Source organism: Falco punctatus, assembly GCF_963210335.1.
Source record: "Falco punctatus genome assembly, chromosome: 6".
NCBI classification, from domain to species: domain Eukaryota; kingdom Metazoa; phylum Chordata; class Aves; order Falconiformes; family Falconidae; genus Falco; species Falco punctatus.
In genome coordinates this window covers 73,819,588-73,842,428 of record NC_137585.1, presented here as the reverse complement: position 1 = coordinate 73,842,428, position 22,841 = coordinate 73,819,588, and the positions used below count along the sequence as shown (strand labels likewise).

The window sequence follows — 22,841 nt, the reverse complement described above, 5'->3', positions numbered from 1 at the left end:
CATCCTAAAATACACAGCTAAAATATTAGTCCATCCAGCACAACGACAATTAGTTAAATTATTACAATCACTCGCCAGCTGTTCTAAGCAAAATGAGGACAGGTTGTGGCTGTAAAGGAATTACTCCTATACAGTCCTCAAATCCACCCACAAAACTGGTCTTAACAAATACCCCTTCAAGAGGGTTGAAGTTTGATGCTTCCTGAGAAGAACCCAAGGGGTCATCTATAAGAAGGGCATGTTTTTTCCACCACTCTGGGTTCAGCAATGGTCACAGGTGGTTGCAGGCAACATAAGCCCCAAATGGCCTTCACCACCCTGTGATGAAGGGCACCTAGCAAGTAATTTCCAGAGTGATGTTGAGGCTGACTGCAGTGAATTAACTCCTTTTTTTTTTCTCTCATTACATGTAAAGTTTGAGATATTCATCTAAACAAAGTGGAAACTTCCGTCTAAAATCTGCCTGATGTTACCTGTAGGATGAAGATAATCCAAGCAACTTTCTGCTTTCAATTGAAGAAGAAAAAAATGACTCCAGAAAAAACCTGAAGACATTACACACAGTGTCTAAACAAGTGAAGTGCAATCCACATTGCTCTCAGCTATATATGCATTAGTAGGAGAAACCTTTTAGATGGATTATGGTATTTGTGGAAATTTTATTAGGTATTAATAGGTTTTAATAAATGTATTTGGTCTTTCCAGATGTTTTATGTTAGACTTACAGCAGATTATACCACTAAAATTATTTGCTTCAATATTACTTGGTTTCCTTCTGTACAGTTTAGATAAAAAACCTAATAGTTATTATCTGCTGGGATTTTTCTTTCTTGATACTTGTTATGAGTTGGAGGTCTACAGAGATGAAGATAAAAGAACTGTAAAGGAGTAAAAATCCTTATGATTGCTGTATTTATCTAGGTAATACATTCAATCCATACTTGAACAAAGAGAAAGAAAGTATGGACCATGTGGTTCATGGTAACAGAAATGCATGAGTGTAAAAACTTCAATATATAGAGAAATCAGATTGAAAGCCAGGAAAAAGTGAAGTTTTCTCTTTGTTGTCACCTTATATGGTCCTGTGATTCAAACCTCATTTCCACTGCAGAAATGCCAGCAGAATTAGGTAAAAGTGTTTCCAGTTCAGGCATGTTGCATCCACAACCTAATCATAAGTGTGGTTTTACTGCTACACATAACCTCAGCATTTTCTCTTTCTGTGCAGTAGGAATCATAAAACATAGACAGCACCGGCTGTTTACAAGTTATGGGATTCTTTTTTTCCCAATTAAGTATCATAAAATCATATTTTCCTGGCTGATTCACATATTTGAGAAAGCAGATCCCTGGATCCACATGAAAAAAGACAGAAAAGCGTATCGGGAAAAAGTATTTTTTCATGCCAGGATTTTTTTACTAGAAATTGCCATTAAAAGCAATTATTATTAAAGGAATTATTAGTAATAAGTTAAATAATTTGCTAATTTTATCAAACAAATTAAATGATTTTTTAAAAAGGCAGAAAAGCTCTTTGAAGGTAAGTAATAACAGCTAAGTAATACAGGATAGCATATCAGAGATCAGTCAGCAGTAATTATTTCTAGTCTGTATGCTACCACTACGTGGTGAGGGCAAGGGAAAAGTGAAAAAACTAAGGGTAGAGATGGCAGAACCTGTTAGTCCACCTGTTGCTCTATCTCAGTGGAGAGTTTCAGCATAGTAAGCCATATCTAGTACTTCCACTGCCCTTGAGAGCTTGGGATCTCAGCTTTCTAAACTGGTGAGTAAATGAATACTACTGACTGATAATGGGGAGCTCAAGTCTGCAAGGAGGTGATCAAATGCCATGTAAGCTTGTCTTTTCATAGCCAACTGAAGCTGCCATGGGTTATTTGCCATCTGTGCAATCATCTGCCAGCTGAGAGACTGGAAATTATTTGTATGAATTCACGTAAGAATTCCCAGTTTGATCCTTCAGGGTGCTGGGTGTCCTTCAGGAGGTGTTAAGTGCTCCCAGATGCCACATAAGTTCACTGCGTTGAAGTCATTTAGCTTTCTGCTGCTGAATGGTAACAAGTGGCCCTCCATGGAAATGTTTTCCCAGCGCCAGCTGACAGCATGTCTGCTCCAAGCAGCGTAGCTCTAATGTGGATACCAACAGTAACGGTACTGAGACTGTTACTCCTGCATGCAAACAATGGTCACAGCAGACAGACAAAATTCCACAGAACAGCCTTGACCACAAGCCATCATTTTCAGCTTTCATATATAAAATCGAGCAGTTCAGAAAGGTAATTTTTTCAAATCTCCCCATTTACCTTGATGTTGTAAAAATTCCATACACAAGCGTTGTTCTGGGGTTATCTGTCTCTAAAAGAAACACATCCTCTGTAAGAAAGAAAAGGAAAAAGATAAAACGTTTTGAATACTAATAAAAATTTTATTTTCCAGTTTAATTTATGACTTTATTCCTGCCAAAGTCAACAGTAGCATTGTCTTGTGCTTGAATGGGAAAAAGCAGACTTATCATATGAATGGACCATATGCATAAATCCAGCACTTGAACATTTAGAAACAGATTTGGAAATTAACTCCATGCCATCTAGCCTTACGAAGCCAGAAGGCAAAGATTTTCAAATATGTTCAGGATCCAAGTCACACATTTCTCCCTGCTGGATCTTGTTTCAGAAGGTTGTTTAACAGTAGGCAAACGTTTCAACTGAAGTAGGTCAGAGACAAAGAGTTCACATAGATGGATGTAACCGAAAGCAGGACAATTAGGTGTTTTATCGTCCAGTATGCACTTTATATGCCCTCACTAGCTCATTTTCAACATGTAAGAATGACACACAGCTTTGCAGTGAGGACACTGTGAGATGTAAACCTCCCAGCTCCCGCTATGTAGGGATTTAACTGCACTATGCAAAACTACCTACTCACTGAACCGAATTTGCTCGCCGTTACCTCTGATTTTTTTTTACATTTCAATGAAAAGTACCTTAAATTCTGATAGTTTCTCCTTACAAATATTTTCAATAACTACAATCAAGCTACCTCCTAAACTTATTTACACCACAGAAGAAGTCTGAACTGTTAGAGCTTTCTCTCTTAGACTATGTTCTTTAGCTGTCTTAATTTTTGTGGCTTCTTCATTTAACTCTCTAAATTTGTAAAACGTTCTTTTAAATACGTCAATAGCAAAAGACTTCAACATGCAGAACTGGAAGCATTACACTCATCTGCATTATACAGGAAAAGAGAAGCATGTGCTTGCACTCTCCCAGTCTTCTGCATTTTCAGTTGTGGTTGTATTCTCCCTCTTTGCTAGAGGATTGTGCTGGGAGCCCAGGCTAAGAGCGTTGTCTTCTCTTCTGTATGGTCCTACATTTTGTCACACGGAAAACTAAAAGCAGTTATCCTACTGTTTTGTTGAAGAGGAGTGGGCTGGTAAACCAGTCACAGTTCTGAAAGGTAAGTTGCTGTGGCAGTGCTGAGGCACTGGGAACTTCTGAAAGTCAGTCCTCCAAGCACCTTGCGTGTTTGGAGTTACAGCATGTTAGGATCTGTTCCTAGGCCCATCAGGTTCCATCAAAACCTTGAACCAAAGCAAGTACACTGAATAGTTGTAAATATATAAAGTGAAAAAGACTCCAAACCCCATTTGCTATGATGTGAATCAGGAATAATGACAGAGAAAAGAGAGAGAGGTTACAGTAGAGAGAAAGTCAGAATCAAATGCAGCCCCAGTGTGGGACCAATTAGCTATATATATTGTTAATATTTATACTAATACACATACAAATCTTCCAGTACCTGAATTTAGAACTATGACTTTGTATATCACAGCTGTGGACAACAAAGAATTTGAAACTTTCTGGAAGTTAATGGAAGGAAACTTAATGGAAGGAAACCCTTGTGACTACTGTATAGATTATTCACCGAATATTGGCAGTGTTTAACGTGTTGAACTGAAAATCTAAGTGTCTGAATGAATCCTGAGAAATTATGTTTATTCATAGTATTATTGCTGGTGCCAGTAACAGGATTTGTTAGTATTATCCGGATGTATCAAATTAAGACTTCTGCCCAGTGATCAAAAAAGAAAAAAATGTATTGTGGAAAAGCTGTGTGTTACACAGTGGTATAAGAAAGTTTCATACAGACGTATGTTAAAAACTCTCTACCATAATCCTAACTAGGAGCAAAACAACAATAGACTTCACTTACATACTCCCTTCCAAATATTAATTCCTTAAATATATAATTCCTTTACGTAGTCAAGATTAATTACCCTTATTTCAAAGATAATTGTATTACCCAGAGAGATTTATGAAGAACTTTTTAATTTCCTGTCATAAAACTGCAAGGGCAATTTTGTCATGAATTTCTAAAAAGCCAAGATTTTACTGTCAACAACTTGACTAAGCTGCTGTACGAACATCGATAATTAAATGTGCACAGGGTGCAAGAGTTAGATAAAAATTTTAAGGGATTTTTTTGCCATACCTAATTCATCGAAGTATGTTTCTGTTCCATCTTCATCCATTACTGAGCACACAAGTCTTGCTTTTAAGAAGGTTGTCCACTTGTTCACAAGACTACGCTGACCACCTGTGTCATTCTGGAAAGAAATATTATTTTCAGAAAAACAAACAAACAAACAATGCAGCTAATGTTTTACTGGGTTTTCCCACATTTTTTAATTTGACTCATCATTCAGACAATCACACTGGTAAATTCAACGTAAAAAATAGATAGGCCTAAACCAAATCCCCTCATCTAACCACTCCAGGTACAGGAAAAACAAGAGCAAGTTTTCTAAGCAGACTTTCTGTCCTGGGCTAGCAGGCTTGGGAGGGTCAGGCAGTAGATTTTGTGCAGCAACAGCAGCGTGTGTAGATATGATTGGAAAGGACTGTGGAAGTCTATCACTCACTGACACCAAGTGTGGAGATGTCTATGCTATCTCTAAAAGGTCAAATAGTCCTGTCGAGGGATGTTTCTTCCAGATCTGACAGCGGTGTAGATGCATTTGAACTAGTAAACCATGCTGGCCCATGAAGTGGATGCTCTGAACTCAGTTCAGCAATGATGGCTAGCATGGGTCAAGCTGCTTTTGCACTGCTGCAAGTCCTGCTAGCTTGGTCCAGAGCTGGCTTGGTTACAGCTCGCTCAAGGATCTTTCCATCCTCTCCCTAGTGCAAGGTGGAAACTAACTGCTAAACCAGATGGTGCAGCACAGAAGTGACAGTTACTGCCTGGTTCTGCTGGTGAACACCTTAGGTAAGAGCATCTTCCAAACTGCATAACACAATGTCACCCAAGGAAAGGGAAAAGGGAAACACACAAGCCAGGCCAATATGATGTTGATGAAATGCTGTGCATGTTCCACTCGTGCTCCTGCAGCTGGTAATCTGTCTTTTCAGGGGACCTATAAGGGATCTTCTGGGGGGGTCCTTCTTGGCACCATCATATTAAAATATTTGACCAGTCTCAAAGGTGTTGATATATAAATATCAAGTAAATAAATATGACTGGTTCGGATTTATCTTCATTGGCTTTGGGATTCTGCCACTGCAGTTTAAGTCTAAACAGGCTGAGGCCTTTCAGAAATCATCTGGGCTTCATTATAATAGTAACAATAACAAATACAGCTGTAATTGTGTGAAATGTCTTGCAAAATACCCAAAAAGGCCTTTGGGCACCCTCACAAAAATACAGAAAATGAAGATTATAAAAGAGCTCACATGCCTCATCACATTGCCAGAGAAGGAATTTAACACAATCCCAAACACACCCTCACACCCATGCACAACAACATCACAAAGCACCAAATCCTGAAGAAGACCCAGGTTAAAGACAGGGAATACACGAATGCTCAGAATTATCTTCCTGAACCTTTCCAAAAGTAGGAATGAAAAGGCTAGCAGTAATTGTGCATTTATAATTTTCTCTCACGAAAAAAATTCATTTCACCAGAGATATGAATAGCTGCTTCAATCATTTTTCATCTACAGTTGATTACAGATACAAAAAAGGAAATAGAGACAATGAGGAGCGCTGTGATCATGAATGAATTACTGCACATGAGTAGCCATAACTCCTGAATTTAATTTTCCTGTGCATGTTTTTAAAGTTAGACTCATAGATACATCAATGCAAGAACTCAGAAAGGACAGATATTGTAAGAATGAAAACAACGTTTGAAAGTTAAGTCAACCCATTTAAAAGCTTGGCTCTGATACTTCCAATGTGTTTCAAAGATTTTGAGTGTGTGTGTGTGTGAGAGAGAGAGAGAAAGGCTTCACTGTCTTTTAATCCAGCCTTTCTAAGCAAATAATGCACCTCATTTGTTTAAAAGACAGCAAGTTTGGAAATTGAACATCGATAACTATTCTGACTCAGTCAGAGAAATACACAAATCCCTGAATCTCTTAATTTCCATACCATTATAGGTATAGCCAGTTATACATACCATGTTCAGACCCTATCTGTGTGTTCAGTAACAGCTCTTCTTAATTATGAATGTGGAAGCTGAACAGAAAATTTATTTCAAATATAAATCAAAGGCTTTTCAATTATTTAGTCTTTTAGCTTAACATGTCACACGAGCGCTTGTCCCAGCAACCTGGCAAACAAAATAGCTCTTACTGGGCATATTCTCGCAATCATTGAATGAATTTGCTTTGTGCTGCCGCTGTTGTCTGTGAGTCTCTCTTTGAAGAAGAAGTAGATTTTGGCATCGTTGGGGTCAGTGCCATCTGGGATAACATGAGCATCCACAAAAACAGGCTCTGAAATGAAACACCAAAAAGATGAAATCAAAAGATGTATCAGTATAAACGACTAATGATTCAACAGTCACTATCTGCTTCAAGGAAATGCTATGTAATGCATATAGAGGTACTGCTGTGGCAGGTTAAGCTATATGCTCTAGCCTCATGTCTGTATATATCAGATACCACCAGGCAAATTGCTTTTTGCTGGCAGCCTTAAGTTTCTGCATCCTCGCATTTTATCCCACAGAAAATTTTTAGAAAAGTGATTAAATGCAGAAGCAGCAGTATTAGAGTACTACAGAGATTCAAAGACTTGGAGGAACAAAAGGGAAGAATCAGGGGCACTTGAGGAAAGACTAGTTGAGACAAAACATTAAAGTAAGCAGTGGAAAGACTCATTAGGAAAAGAAATAAAGTACACAAATAAGAGCGGACTCATGGATCACAGGAAAGGAAAGCAGGGTATGCCAATGCTTGATCAGCATTTAAGGTCATATCAGAGGCTGATAAATATAATCATGTAAAACACTGCAAAGAAGCAGTAGTGAGAGAGCAAAATAATTTATATCCCTAACAGCAAGCATATAACGGACAATTGAGTTGTCCTCAAAAGACCTTTTCCTTATCTTTTCAAGGATCACGCAAGATTGTTTCATCCGTTGAAATCCAGTACAAATTTTGAAACGATCCAACACTAAGGTTGGATGTCTGACAGAAAACTCACTTTAGACTGCCACATTCTTCTATTCACATGAGCCCATTCTCAATTCATATAACAAGTATTATGACTCTGGCTCTAAAAGAACATGGAAATAAATTGTGCTTGTCAAGTACCTGTTCTGAGCATATGTAGATTTTCCATAAATTAGGTATTTTAATGTCTCTTTTTCCCTGATTCACTATGGGATGTATGTTTCAGGGTGTGCAGGTAGAGTGCAAGAATGTACAGCGAACGGAAGAAAAGTTTAGAAAGCAGACATAGTTTCCCATTCATACAGAACTAAATTTATTCTGATTGCAATCCTATGATTTCACTGTAGTCACAGCCACATAGGAATAACAAAAGTCACCCTAAATCCAGTCAAGACAAACCCCCAGTAACTGTACTTCTACATATGTGAAGGTTTTTTCAAACTGGAACTGCTATGTTAGTTACTTTATAAGCTCTGACATCTATCTCTGCTCAGAGGGTTGACAACCATTTTAATTTAAAAAAGTTTAATTGGAAGGAGTCTTTTTATCAGTAAAGTTAGGGAGATTTTTCACATTGATTTCAGTAAAGCCAAAGGTTAAGTGTTTGCACTCAGAAATTAGTTTTCCTACTGTGTTTCAATAACCAATTTCTTACCACTGAAATGAATGGCAATAATTGTCACTAACTTCTCTGATAATGGCACTCTCCTCTACACACCTTTTGAATGCAAGTGTGGCGAGTCTTCTGTGCAGAGGTGGATTAGCCTAAATTAACTGAAGTTGGTAATTAATTATAAAATCTTAGAATCAAGCGCTCTAATTTAAAGCAATGTCTAATGCATTAGAGGTGGAGAAGGCACTTTCCTAGAAGTCATATTGCCTGACCACTTGCCATTTGAAAGGTTTTCATACATTTTCCCTTGAGCAGTCTGGTTCACTCTTAATGCAAAAAAGGCCATCAGGTGGGGTGGCCTAAGAGGTTGGCTCATGCAATGAACCCTTTACAACTGTCCCTTGTCTACAGTATGTATTTACACACATTTCTTCATGGTTCAGCTTCATAAATTAAATTCAGATAAAAACTCTTTAAAAGCCAAGCTCTTGATTTTAAACAAAACAAAGCAGAATCTTTGTGAAATCCATTAAAATCTCTGGTAAAACAAAGGCATCTCACCACTCAGCCACTTGGAGTTGTGCTGGTCTGTCCGTACCGCATTCCTCCTGGTCAGACTCCGAAAAATGGCCGCATCTGTCCCCATGAAATCAATATACATTCCTGAAAAAAGCTCTTCATCTGCAAATAATTGAAACAGAGGGGAAAAAAGCAAATGCATTGTTATGGCTTTTGGGAAATCCATATTTACTGATCTATTTTTATTTTAAACTTGTCAGCTCTTTATTCACACAGGAGTCTACACAGATAAATACTGGGTCATGGGAATGGAGTTTCCCTCTGATTTACAAAGATGCAATCTAGAATCATCAGAATTTTCTTAAAGACTCTAGAGAACTGCATAATCAAATGCAACAGCAAAACTGTCTGTGGTGAACCTTCCTTTGATATGAAGTTTAGTTGCTCAGCTTTCACTGCTAAGGATTACTAAAAATTCAGGCTAGTGTTATCAAAAACAATCATATTCATTTTTTTTAAGTACATACTTCAAAAAGCTTTTATTGTTTCAGGAGCAGACAAAAAGACTGGGCTGAATTTATCGCTGGTGTAAACTGGCACAACATCTATTGCAGTCATGGATCAGTGCCAATTTTTACCAACCGTATTGTCAGGGCTGCCCCAGGCAGCCTCAAGCTGACTTCAGTATTGCAGAGGCCAGACAGTCATATTATTGAACTTTACTCAGAGTAATTCGGAGCAACAATTGTCCCCTTTTATGTACTTGATTCTAAGTATAGGGTCATTATGCTCGAACAGAATTAGACACGCAACTCTTACATTAACAGAATTACGAACTTCAGCTCCCTATGCAGGGCTGAAAATTCAGTCCATCAGTCAGGATGTATCTCTGTGTTTGTGTGAGTCTGTATGTGTGCATAAATATATGTATATATAATTATAATTACATATACTATCATTTTCTACTCTGTGAATAACCAAGCAATTTCCACTGACTAATGACAATGAAACCCCAGAGTAGAAAACAGTAGCTAAAATAAACTCTTAACTCTCAGAGTGGGAGTGGTGGCTGAATACATTCCAGTACAGCTGGGTCCTTTGATTGATGTTTTTGTCTGAATTCCTGGACTACCCAGAGAGTGTGGTCAAGCTGGCAGGAGTCACAGGTTCAGAAACACTTGAGGCTATTTTTATGCTCTGTGTGTGTGTGCGTATGCGTGTGTGTGCATGTGTGTGTGCGTGCACGAGCATCAATATGGAAGACTATTGGCTCATGAGAGAATTAAAACTCTGGAGATTTTGTTTTTCTGCTGCTGTCTAAAGTCTGAACTGAACCCCTGCGGAGCAGCCAGCAGCCACTCTTCTGCTCTCATCACTCCCAGTGATGACAAGATTCTTACACAGGGGATTTAAACAATGTGTTCTCTGGATGTTTGTGAAGTGTTTACTTCCTGAGCATGTATAGACAGAATGATGTTAGATCTGTGCTGATTTATAACTGATCTGGTGTATTTGCCTCATTGCCTCAATCCATCACAGCTTTATCCTTATTACAAAATAAATTGGCTGAAAGAGATCAGGTTTATGGCTCTCACTAAGCGTTATGTACAGTCCTATGCATATACACATACACACGCACTTCAACAATAGTACTACACCATGTAATTTTAATCCTATTACATATCAATGCTATTAGTTATGCCCTAAGCATTCCTAGTGTCTGCTTGCTAATCATGTCTCAGATGATATCCATCAGCTCCACTTCCTTTTGGTTAAATTCTTAAATTCCGCACAGCACTTGGTCTGCAGAGCACAACTAGTTCACACTACACCTCTGTTACTGGGGGAAATTACTGAGTTGATGAGGTATGTCTGCTTTTATATCTCAGAGCCTTGGTGGGGAGACAGACATGCCTCCTGCACATTAGTTTTGCCAAACTTCTTCAAAGCGCTTTTTTCATTGCTTTGATGCAAAAGTCTCTGTCCAATGGCAAATTGTAATGAGTTCAAATTTGGTTTTATAGTGTCACTTTCCTCTGAAGGGTGAGTCAGATTTCCTGCTGTATTCTAGGTTAGCGATGCCCCAAATTGTCAAGGAATAGCATCTACATTTAGAAATGGTTCTTTTGTTGTGGAAGAGTTAGCCGGTCTGGCAGTATTTCCCATCTTCTGAAGCGAGGGGAAGGAATTCCTCCTGCAGAAGAATGCTCAAAGGAGAGTCCAATACATGGGCTCAGGTACCTTATTATAACTCAAGCTGTGACTTACAAAATCTTCCTTTTTCTGGCATGGATATTGAGGCTGAATTCATTCCATCTTGATGTTTTTGAAGTGACTGGACTTTGTAGTAACAGGGAGAAAGTATAAAGCCCAATCTGTCAGATTCTTTTGAAAAAGAATGTGACCTTTGCAGAATAATTTAAACTTTGTAGATGAATTATGTCATGAAAGATAAGTCAAACCCTAGGGAAGGTGTCTTCAGTTACAGAACTCAGAGATCAAGGAAGATAATGTAAAGTCTATTAAGATGAACAAAGCTACTATAGACCTATAAAAAACCCAGTTAGCTGTATATTCAGTAATTCAGAAACAATGTACTTTAATGGTGTTTCATAAAAGCTAGAAGGAACAAGGAAAGGAAACTTTATTTTTTTAATGACAGTTGATTCTCTTAATAATACCAGAACAGCAATGAGTAGCACTGGATTAATCCATCACAGACTTCGAACAAACATTTTCTTCTCACAGTGAGTGTCTGTAAACACTGACCAGAGATCACTGATGAGATAAAGGTGTAAGTGCAGCCAAGGTTCAGAGAGGTACGTAGGCAGCATTTACCTGTCTTCTAAAGGTGTTTCAGTTCATACCTCTGTGAATGAAACTACTTGTCCTTTGTACTAAACATATTTACAATGAGGAATAAAAAAAAAAAAAAAAAAAAAAAAAAAAAAAAAAAAAAAAGGTAGTTCATGTTTTGAAGAGACCTGTAGGACAGACTAAAGGACACTTGACTTAAGCTCCATGAGACTCAAACTTTAAAAGAAGTATCAGGCACAATATGTAATTTTCATTGATTTCAGTGAAAGATGAATGGCAGAAACACCGCACATTGTTCCTTTGTAAACCATAGGTGAAATATGCAGTACTTGTGTGCACTAAGTTTTATTTGCTAAGAAAGCCTGAAAAATCTGTGCAGCTGCTGTTCCCTTCATAGCCAAAATTATACCAAGGAGTAGGCACATGTTGAAAAATCAAAGCTTTGGCACTAGAAGTCTGTGGACATGATGTGTACGTGAAATTTTGGGTTACACTAAGTATATATAAAGTGTCTCCTGGAACAAAAAAAAAGAAAAGTTTCTTTTACTGATGATTTAGGTTGCACAAAGGGTATGCCCCCTTTGAGTTTTCAGTTAGGTGTGCAACAGACACTGCAGTCATTCTTTGTATGTGGTATGTCTCACAGTCACTGAGTACAGTTGCCACCAATTTTCAAAAATATTTGAGGTCTGTCAGTTGTATCACTTTCTGTTCTTTCAGATGGAAGAAAATTGCAAAACTGGTTGGGTATAAAGCCAGCTGAAGAATGAAGAGCCTTGCAATAGCTGGTGGGCTCTACAGCAGAGATGACAACAGAAATGAAATTCAAAGTAACTGAAGTCTTCAGGCTTTTTTTCCCTGGCTACTCTGAGATTTTACAAATAATTAAATGAGACACAATGTCTAGGATGAATAAGGTCAGAAACTGTTCAAACATAAAATGCTAGACAGGGTAATGTAAAGTTGAAACTAATCCTGGGAAAAAATGTGTAAGCTGGAAAAGGGACAACCTTTTGTTTTCTGTTTCTCTCTCTCTTCCTTTCAGCAGCTTATTTCTGCATTTCATTTGTACACCCACCTTTAAATCCATGTAAACCTTGAAACAAGGATGGACCCAACCTTTGTGCCCATCAGCCAGACAAATGGTACTGCTCCTTGGAGGCTGAATTCTATAATCAGCTTGTTTCAGGCATCCTGTCAATACACACTACGCATGATCATACCAGTTTAGACCTCAGCAACTTGGAGTATCTTTACTTACTGATCATAACTGACACCGTGTTCACATTAGGGTTGAAAGAACAGCGTCCTTTTCCTGATTCACACTTGGAGTCGATCTTGAAGATTTGTTCCTGCAACGTAAATTTTTGTGTCACTTCTCATTTCAGAAACCATCAGACATAAAGTGATTTTTACGGTTGGCCATTTCCAGCATTAACAATGCTCAGCACTGCTGCACACTTTTACTGTACTACCAACAGTTCAGCTTTCCTATTCGTAATTTCATCATCTTTTGTGACGACTTTTTCATTGGTACCCAGTTATTTTCAAGACTCTTGTTATAAATTCAAGACATTGCAACAAATTTTCCCTCTAGTTCAGTTAAGCTTTGCAGAGGTTGATTGATCTCTGCAATAACATCTGTGGAGATTAGTTCTGTAGTTTTGAAGTTATTTACTATTTATTTGCTGAATACAAGGTGATACACTCATATAGGACATTACCATAAAGCTACTAGAGTTATATATATTAAATAAAAATCTCTAATGACAACTGTCATTTGGTGATAGTATAAATCATATGCTCTTTAGTGAGTGACCAGACCTCCAAAAATCCCCCAAATCATACTTATTTTCTGCATTACTACCTCTTGGATTATGTGTAGAGCTCCAATTCCATAGTAATTGACGATTTATCAATATCTCTTGCCATAGCCTGAAATATCTTGGAAATTTTTTTGCTGTTTAGGAATCTTGGTATGAGGATTTGTTTATATTTAATGATTTATGAATAGGTAATACATTTGGCAAAACAGATGCAACCTGGACTATGGTTTGAAATACAAACATCTTGAATATTTTTAGAAAATTCACCCATCTTGGTGCACCTCTGCACTTCTTGGTTCCCAGAAACACTGAGGAGCCCAGCATGCTGAGCAAGAAATGACTCAGGCCCAAGTCCACTCCTTAAAAACTGCAGTCAGTGATAGCAGAGACATTGATCCATAAGACATCAACTCACATACCACTGTGTACCAAACAAACAGCTTGTTCCTAGCTTCCTATAACAAATCAGACACAGAAAAAACCCCACCCAAACTTCAAAACATTTCTGTTTTAATAGAAAAAGCTAGCTGACAAAAATTCCTAAGAAAAGCTTTTGCGATGTAGATGCCAATGCGTTAGTTATCCAACTAAGGACAGCAACCCTTTATACTCCCTTTAACAACTAACATAAATCACAGTGGAATGGGGATGCCACACATATCACTGAGCAGCCATTTGGCAACAGCAAATTGGAGACTCCACCAACCTGAAATGCTCAGCTGCAGCAGGAAATTTTCATATCTGTTATGCCCTATCTCTTTCCCCCCTCTTCTGTTTTGCCTAATCACAGAGATCTTATCTATTGTTTCAGTAATAAGCTTTCTAAACAATGTTAAAACATAAGTATGAAGTTTCTAATGCAATCTTGGGTTTTTTTGTTGTTGTTTTATTTCTAGATTAGCATGCAGCCTGACGTTAATTCATATTTAGTATATTATACCACTATTTACCAATTCAAAAATGCCCATTATTGCACTATTAAACCGCCTCTTGATTTTCATATATATTAAACTACTTTTTAGTCTATAATTAATTCACATAGTGATTACGTCTCCTTCTGTTTGCATTTACTTTGACATTAGAATATATTTAGGTGACTAAGAGAGTCATTACCAAAGACTGAAGTATCAAGTGTGCCAAGCAAGAAAATTAATTATTTTTTAACCTCTGTTTCAGGGAAAGGGCAATATTCGGCTTCATCAATGAAACCGCCTTTTTTTGTGAGATTATGTGGAACCCTGGAGACAAAAGAGCAAAACAAGCCCAGTTCTTATGATTGTTGGATATGACTCTTACCGTCAGGCTTTGTAGCTTCTAGAGAAAAACAGATGTGCTTTCTAAAATACTCATTTTGCACGTGCAAAACCAGCCTTCTGTGCATGGAAAACTGTACTAAATTAAAGGTGAAATGATAAAAGCAGAGAAAAAGATGAGTTCTCACTAGTTCCACCAGCACTACATAGTTCTTCATTCTGCTCTATTAATTAGTCATGCACTGATACATGCAATGAGTTCAGAAGGAAATGCTTGGGTTTAAACTGTTATGCTATTGTTGGCCTGTACAGTAATGGCTTTGAGCATGCGATGCCTACAGTCCAGTGTCTGACAGACTCCAGACGTCTGAAACAGCAGTTTATTTAATCAATTGATTATATGCATGCAGCTATACAGACAGGCTAAGTGAAGCCAGTTCTGCTCTTCCAAGACATGTATCTTTATTTTTAACTTAAGAAATTTAACATCTTGCATCATCTGGAGATGTCATTTCCTGCCCTCCTACTCCCCCCCCCAAGTCTCATTTACAAAAAGCCTAAAATAATAAGATTCAGAGTTCTCTGGACTACAGTACTACTACTTAAGCTGATAAAGGAATATTGCATTAATTAGATACTTATGAGATCATTTCCATGTTTTAAATAATTTGTCAAGAAATGGGATAATGCTGAGGAAAGCTGACCTCTGCTTCAAAATACATCAAAACAAGTTAATGTGGACTCCATTAACCAGAAGGATGGATTTACTTAGTTCTGCTTGCTTGTGCTTTTAAATCCAGGCCTGTGAACCTCCACCTTTAGGTAATTCATTAGGACTAAAGGTGCAGTGATTCAGACTACATACTCTGTTAAGGAGGCTGGAGCCAGGCAGGATCTACCAAAAGTCACTGAGATCATCCCATACAAACCTACCTGGAAAAACAATGATTTATCACCTCCTTGGCAACCTCTGCAGTAGCCTTGGGTCCTGGCCAAAATTTCCACACCACTTCCAGTGAAATCAGTGATGATTTTCCCAGTGTCTTCCCTAGAAGCTAGCCCAGCTTTTAAAGCTGCCCTCACATGGCAAAACTCCAGGTAGCATGCTCTGATCTTCCTTCACAACACATCTGCTTCCACATTGCACAGGAAAATATACTGCACACCCCTGTGTCTGCAGACATGAATCTGACCCAAAAGCTACTGAGGTGCTGCTGGGTCTCAGTTAAGTGTTTTTCTTTCTCCTTCTGGTTGCATAATTTATTACCTATTACATTTGCACATAAACAAACATTTCACTTTCAAATCAGGAAACTTGGGCAATACAGTTACGAAACATCTGGTACTTTGTATATTGGAAATACCCAGTGAAACAGAACATAGAAAAACTGGAGACCTGTCTAGGGGAAGTAAGATTTACACCCTGGAAGATCTCACAGTGATGAGAAAACTTACTGAATTCATCCCAGCAGAATCTAATGGGGCAAAACTGGTTAAGTAGATAAAAGTGACCTGTACTGGGATTGCATCTGATGGGTATTAAGCTGAAGTCCAGCAAGCCTTCACATACCCAAATAGTTAGTTCACTTAAGGGCTTCTCTCAGGAATCAGTAACACATGCAATTTATAAAAAGTGGACTGCATATTTCAATTTTTATCTAACTGGCTATTCCCTTTCAAGTATTTCTTGGAATTTTTTCCAACAAATTGTAGGAATGAATCCACCAGACAACATCAAACAAAAAGTAGTAACAAATGTAGCCCAAGCACTTGGTATGACTGGAATTTTGGACAAGCATCATATCTGAGGCATGGCTTTTGATCTTGGCCTTTCTTCTTAGGTAGTAACATGTCAGAAAACTATGGATATTTGTTCTTTTTCTATTTAACGTGGGTGAAGGAACCTATCTGTATCATTGATTTTTACATTTTCAAACTTTTGAGTTTTTTGTGTAACACTAGTAAGATAAACCACAAAATGAGTGGATAAAATGAAAAGAGACTTACCTCGGACCTGCGCCCTCTGTTCACATACACACAGACAGGGCTGAAGGCGCCACTGCCGCAGACATACAGGTGCGTGCGATTATACGACTGTATCACACGCACAAAATTTCCACAGCCATGCTGCAGGGAATACAGAAAAAAATAATTTTTCATTGGCAAATGTTATTAGATGTTGGGTACTCTAGAGAACAGACATCGCTTGTAATTCTAATAGTATGAAAACAGCTACTGAGTTTGGTAGTCTCTGGATGTGAACAGCTGTAGACTTAGGTTTTCTTTTCATGCCGTTTTCCCTAGCCTGGAGACTGGGCACTGATAGGGCACTACAGAGGAGTTTTAGAGGAGTGCATCTAACTTTCCCATTTCCACACAACAATCTAATTTTCATCCACAGACTTCTCTGTACCTTGCAAGGAAAGAAGCAGGGCCTCTGCATGAAAACAAGAAGTAATCTTACAAAGTTTCCTTAAGGATACCTCCAAAACAGTTGCTTTTCCCGCCTGATTTTTTCATCATAGCTGGAGATAATTAAAAAGCAAAGCAAGCCCAAATCTCAGATCCCATTGTTTGTATAAACAATTTATTTCCAAAACTTTAAAACTCTGAACAACACAAAGGAAGTTCACAGTCTTTTGTTGCTTCATATTGAAGATCAATAGTAACATCTTTAAATCAGCATGAAAACTAAACCAGAACGTTAAGGGCCATACAGTTTCACACCATCAGATTTACAGTTTTCTCCTTCCAGCATCCCCCTTTCTTCTCTTGCTTTTTCCTTTCTTGACTATGATCAGCTGTTAATGCACTTCAGGTTGAAAACATTGGTTTTTTCTGAATGTTTTTTCTTACTGAGATCCAAGAACTGCCTTCATATTCAATCAACCAAACCTTGACCAAAGACAGTGAGAATTGCATGTGTTCTGTGAGAACAGGATTGGAAACTGTGTCACCAGTCATCTTCATGAAAATCAGTATATTTAATAATCCTTGTTGCACAGACTGCACAGTTTATTTATATTTAAAGGCATTCACATTTTTCGTTCAGCAGGAGCTGGTACTGTACTACAGCATCTGAATACTGGTGCATAACTGTAGGTAGTTCAGAGTTCATAGCAGTTTCTCTACAGGGAACACTGCATGTCCTCAGTTAAGTGTTAACTCTGGCTAGAACAGAAAAATCCTTTAACGCAGTCAAAATATATTGTTTCTCTAAAGCTGAGGTCTGTTCCAATATTTGCATTTTCTCATATCCAGCTATCTCAGTTTGGCTCAAGGATGGCTTTAGTACTGTCCTGCTATCAAAATCGTGTCTTCCTCACCAGCACTGCTAATCCATATTACAGCTGTGGATAGGGAAGGACAGCTGAAGGTATTCCTCTAGCTTATATATGCCAGAGTGTAAACTGATGCTTTCTTTTCTTGCTGTTTGCAGAAAAGTTTTCTGTAAACTCCTAAGTAAAGGATTACATGTTAAGACATCCCAGAATGAAAGTCTTCAAGGATCAGGACCAGGAAACAATGTCTACATGAACAGCACTAGTATGTAACAATGTCTACATGAACAGCACTAGTATGTGGCACTTGCTACTCTGCTTCAGTACCCTGCCATGCACTCTCTGAAGCATCTATGACAAGCACACAGTGGTGGGTGGTTAGATGAATGGCTCTTTTCTTTAAGGACAGCCTTCTGGGTAACCATCTGACACACTGTGTCTTCATATCTCTTCACTGATGATTTACAGACAAGTAACTCAAATTGGCTTAATACCAACATTCTCATATTTTAATGATGTCCGGCAGGAAGACCACTTTATGATCTCTGAGCTTTTGCCCATCCCTCTAGTGCTGAACCGCTGAACTCCATTTGCAATTTGCTATGTGATTAACCTGGGTACTGCACAATCCACAACACAACAAAGCAAGAAATTGTTATTTCAGAATATGTTCTGTAGGACAGCCATTCAAGAGCATCTATGCTTCAGTTTATTTCCTTTTCCTTGATATTGGAGTACTTTGTGCTTTTAAATCAGTCTGGTCTGAGATGACATGAGATAGTTGTCTTTAGGGTGGGTGTTTCTTAAAGGCTACGCTGTAGATATTACATACTACTGATGCTTCTCTTGGAGCATCTTGGAGATGATACCAAAACTCACTCAGTAGCAGTGCCTGGGAAACTGCCTTACTGTAGACATCTGAGTCAGACATTTATGCCCTAGGATCTCATCACAGTAAATGGAGAGAAATACGTCATACTAATGTAAGCATTCAAGTTAGTCTGGTGAACATACTATGTAGAGGTGACAATTGCTTTTCAGTAAAAAAAAAGGCAGCCAAAGATTGCAAATTCAGACACCAACATTTGCCTAATTGTAGGGCAAATGAATTCCCAAATCTCCTCAGAAAAGAATTTGATAATTGCATAAAGTCTTTTACTGACTGCTCCAAGTCTATCTATCCCTCTTCTACTTTGTGATAATCACTATTCTGCAATAGGCCAAATGTTATCATGCATTCACTTCCCATCCACCCTGCTCCCTTCCTTCCTTCTCCCCCCCATTCCCAAGCTGAAATTCTTAATTCTTCTGAATTCATCCTCTGCTTCTCCCATTATTATCAGGAATGAAACTCAAAAGAATGTTATTAAAATAGAACTATAAATTTTAAGTTGCAAACAGTGATTTAGCATTGGGTTCTCTTTTTCTCATTATTTCAGTGAGCATTCAATAAGACACATCATTGATTTTAGTGAGAGCAGCAGCTGCTCTTCAGTGCCTTTTTTTTTTTTTCATCTTTTAAACTCTTGAGGACAAATACTAGGAAACTTAATATAAATTTCTATTTTTGGAACTTCATTATTCTTCTGCAGTGCACAGCTGAGTTTAAAAAAATCAGTTACAGTTGATGCACATGGGCACTCTTAACCTGTAACCACACGTACATGTACTAGCTGTACCCACAATTAAACTGTTGTAAAAACAGAGGTTCTATCCAGAAATCTTGTCCACTAATGCAGCAACATGTGGGTACTTCAATATGATTAAAAGCTAGGAAAGTCTCACCACTAAATATCCAAGATTAAAAGTTCTCCAGAGTCCAGTATTTAGTAGTGTCGTAGAGGTTTTTTTTTCTCATGGATCACATAGTTTGCATGCTACTTTCTTCTTAGGGTATCATTTAGGTTTTTCCTATTTTTGCCCTAGAATAGTGTCATCATATGTTGGAGGCATGACTAAGACTAATGAACTTTTGTATTTCAATGTAAAGAAAACCAGTCTATCACAAGTTCATGATGCAGTTGACATAGTATCTAGGGTCAACATTAATCACCATTAACAAAGTTTTATGTTTTATTTTCACATTTAGTGCAACTTAACAGGCCATGAGATGTAGGATTTGCTGAACACTGTCATAACCAGAACAATGTAAAGATGTATAGAAAAATAGGATATTCAACAGGAAAACCACTTGTTTTTCACTACCATAGACATCAGAAAAGAAAGCAGATAAACAGCCACACCAACCATAATACAGTTATTCATAAAAAATCATTTTGTTACTCTACATCAATATAGTGAATTAGGCTCCATAGTTTTGAAAAAGCAGTATTATAGCAACACTCCAGCAGGCCAGCCTTCTGATTTCCTTACATTCATCAGCATTTGCAATAGATTTTCAAAATAAAGCCCACACATATTTTTCTCACAAAATGGACTCAGGTGAATTATTGAAACACTGCAGTTACATGCAGATGACATTGCATCTTAGTTTGCAATACAAAGTATGTAGCTAAAATAAACAGAAATATTAGGCATGATATAGAGGTCTTTGAAATAAATAGCAGTTTTTATACTAAATTCAGTGGATTTTTGCATTAATTCTATTGTTTCTGAAATTAGAAGCTATATTTACATACACATGCTTACATCCTTCAATCAACTCATTATTTATGATCTTAGATATATGCTGAGGAGTATGTTCCAAAAAGGATTCTATCTAATGTGAAGGCTTCCAATTTCCACATTTTTTTTCTAGGATAAAAATATAATCAAAATTTATTTTTTTTGTTGTAAATTTAGTAGTGGAAAACTGCAATTTTCTAGCTTAGATTAGATTCTGAAGTCCAATACTAAAATATCCGTTGGAAAACAGCTATATCTAAGGATCCAAAAAGAAAACCAGGATAAAGATCTTCAGGTGCTGCTGAACTGGTAAAAAGTCAAAAAGTAACTGAACAGAATTGAAATGTGAGATTCTGCTTTTTGTTTTACAACTTAGCTGTCCTCTGTTAATAAAATCTAGGCACACACCGACTGCAAGTTCAAACTACTTTAGGAAGATAACCATAGTAATGGACAACTCTGCCAAAGACAGGATCTGCTGTACTGTACCACTCACTGGGTCTTTCAAAATACCTCCTTTCTACCTATTATCTATAAAGAGTGTATAGGAAAATTACGATCTGATTTAGGTCCTTTGGAAGGTGTCTGCATTTAGATGGGAGAATAATTCAGCGGTGGTGCAAAATGACTCAACCTAACCTCTCCGTGGACTGTGTTTCCCATAATTCCAGAGATCACCTTTACCTCTTTCTAGGAAAGCATGCTAGTTTCCAGATACTCATTTGGGCACTGTTTTGTGGAATTAATGGAAAGAGGTGTTTGTGGTGTTTCTGAGACAGCAGTCTTCAGGCTGCAGGCAGTGAGGTCTGTTCCTGGGGTGAGCAGCCAGCCAGAGTACTTGTCCACCCAGCACAACAGCCCAGCAGGCGGTTCAGCATCATCCCCAGGACATACCTGGAAAAGTACTATTACATAGTTTGACTATTAAGAAGAAAAAAAGGCAAGGCACTGGACAATTCACATCTTTCTTCATCTGGCAAAGTCTGAAGGTACATTCTGTTTACGCACCCTGTTTTTTTTTTTTTTTTTTTATAATTTCACTTTATCATTTAGCCTGTGGAGCATTTCAAAAGCAAAACAAACACTTCTTTCATGTTTTGGCGGCACTTAAGGTGCTCTTACTTTATGGCTAAGTATGTATTCTGCGTATGCGTGTGCATGTGCATGTGGATTATAACTTACTGTAGGATCTTTGCCAGCCATTTTGCACTCTTCAACCTTGTTTGCTGATGCTGGCCAGAAAATCTGCAAGGAAAGAAGTATCTTTTAAGTAACATACTTATCACGTAATTTAAGCAAAACATTTCACTGACTAACTTACACTAACAAGTTAATATTTTGATATCTTTTACACCTTGATTGTAAGAAAAAAAGAAAACCAACCCTCTGTCTTAGCATGCAGTAAACAAAATAAAGGCCCAGGTCTTTGGCTGATATAAAGTAAGTTTATTACATACTTTTAAGATAAGATAATTTATTTAGACTTCCTTCTTCTAAATAAGAGAGATTTTTCATTGTTATTGCCTAAATTACTGTATTTCTTTACTTTTTTACTTTCACTGATTTACTAAAAACTATTCAAACTAGAAACCAGAAGACTGAAATACTGCAAGAAGGGTTCTTGTAACAATTTTTTAGTTTTAGCAGCAAAGGTTTGGATATTTTATGTGAAAACCTGCTTAAAATCTTAAGTTTTCAGGCTGATTTCTTTCAGACAGTTTTCTGACACACACCCCAATGTCTTGATGTTTACCTGATCTATACTCAAACTCCAAAGCTTCTTAGCTTCTTCCATTATTTACTTTGATTTTGAAATAGAAAAGACATTTAGAAATCTTTACCTGGATATTTAGTAGGTGACAGAGCCTGAGAACATTTAGCATCAAGACAACATAAATAATAACATTAAAAGATTTCTCTCTGTGTGTGTACATATATATACACATATACATGCAGAGAGTTGTAGGTACGTATGCATATGTATATAGGGTTTCTATACAGGTGTAAGATTAGCAAAGTGAATCTGTTATAAAAAGGAAACAAATGAAAGAACATGGGGAATTGCAGAGATAATTCCGAGCCCAATACTGGGTGATCACATTCACTGCCAAAACATTTTGTGGTTTCGCTTTTTGTGGATTTTTTTAATTCTTGTTTTTCCAGGTCTAAATAGGCCGTTGAAATGTCTCACAGCTCCATACCGCAGGATTTATTTCCTGTGACAGAGGCCTGCCTTCCTCACCCAACTCTGCGCCAAGCTGCCTGCGAGCTGCTGGGGAAGGCCGGAGCACGCTGGGTAGGGCAAAGCAGCTCTCAGACACGGGTGGCCGGGCCACTAGTGAGATGGCAATTAGCCAAAAAGGTCACACAAGCTATTTAAGATCCGAGAAGGCGGCCCTGTTTCAGAGGAAGATCTCTGCACCATTAGGAGG

The 22,841-nt window shown here is 37.8% G+C and overlaps 1 protein-coding gene across 1 annotated transcript in view; it reads right to left on the bottom strand.

Moving 5' to 3' along the window:
- Positions 1-22,841, bottom strand: part of SEMA3C (semaphorin 3C) — a 142,992-nt gene that overhangs the window by 51,461 nt on the left and 68,690 nt on the right. Inside the window, exons 4-10 of the mRNA XM_080391951.1 lie at positions 21,592-21,654; positions 16,511-16,630; positions 12,686-12,776; positions 8,650-8,769; positions 6,655-6,797; positions 4,510-4,624; positions 2,322-2,391 (exon numbers count right to left, since the gene is read on the bottom strand). Of these exons, the coding sequence (XP_080248077.1) occupies positions 2,322-2,391; positions 4,510-4,624; positions 6,655-6,797; positions 8,650-8,769; positions 12,686-12,776; positions 16,511-16,630; positions 21,592-21,654 (722 nt within the window). The remainder of the gene's footprint in view (positions 1-2,321; positions 2,392-4,509; positions 4,625-6,654; positions 6,798-8,649; positions 8,770-12,685; positions 12,777-16,510; positions 16,631-21,591; positions 21,655-22,841) is intronic.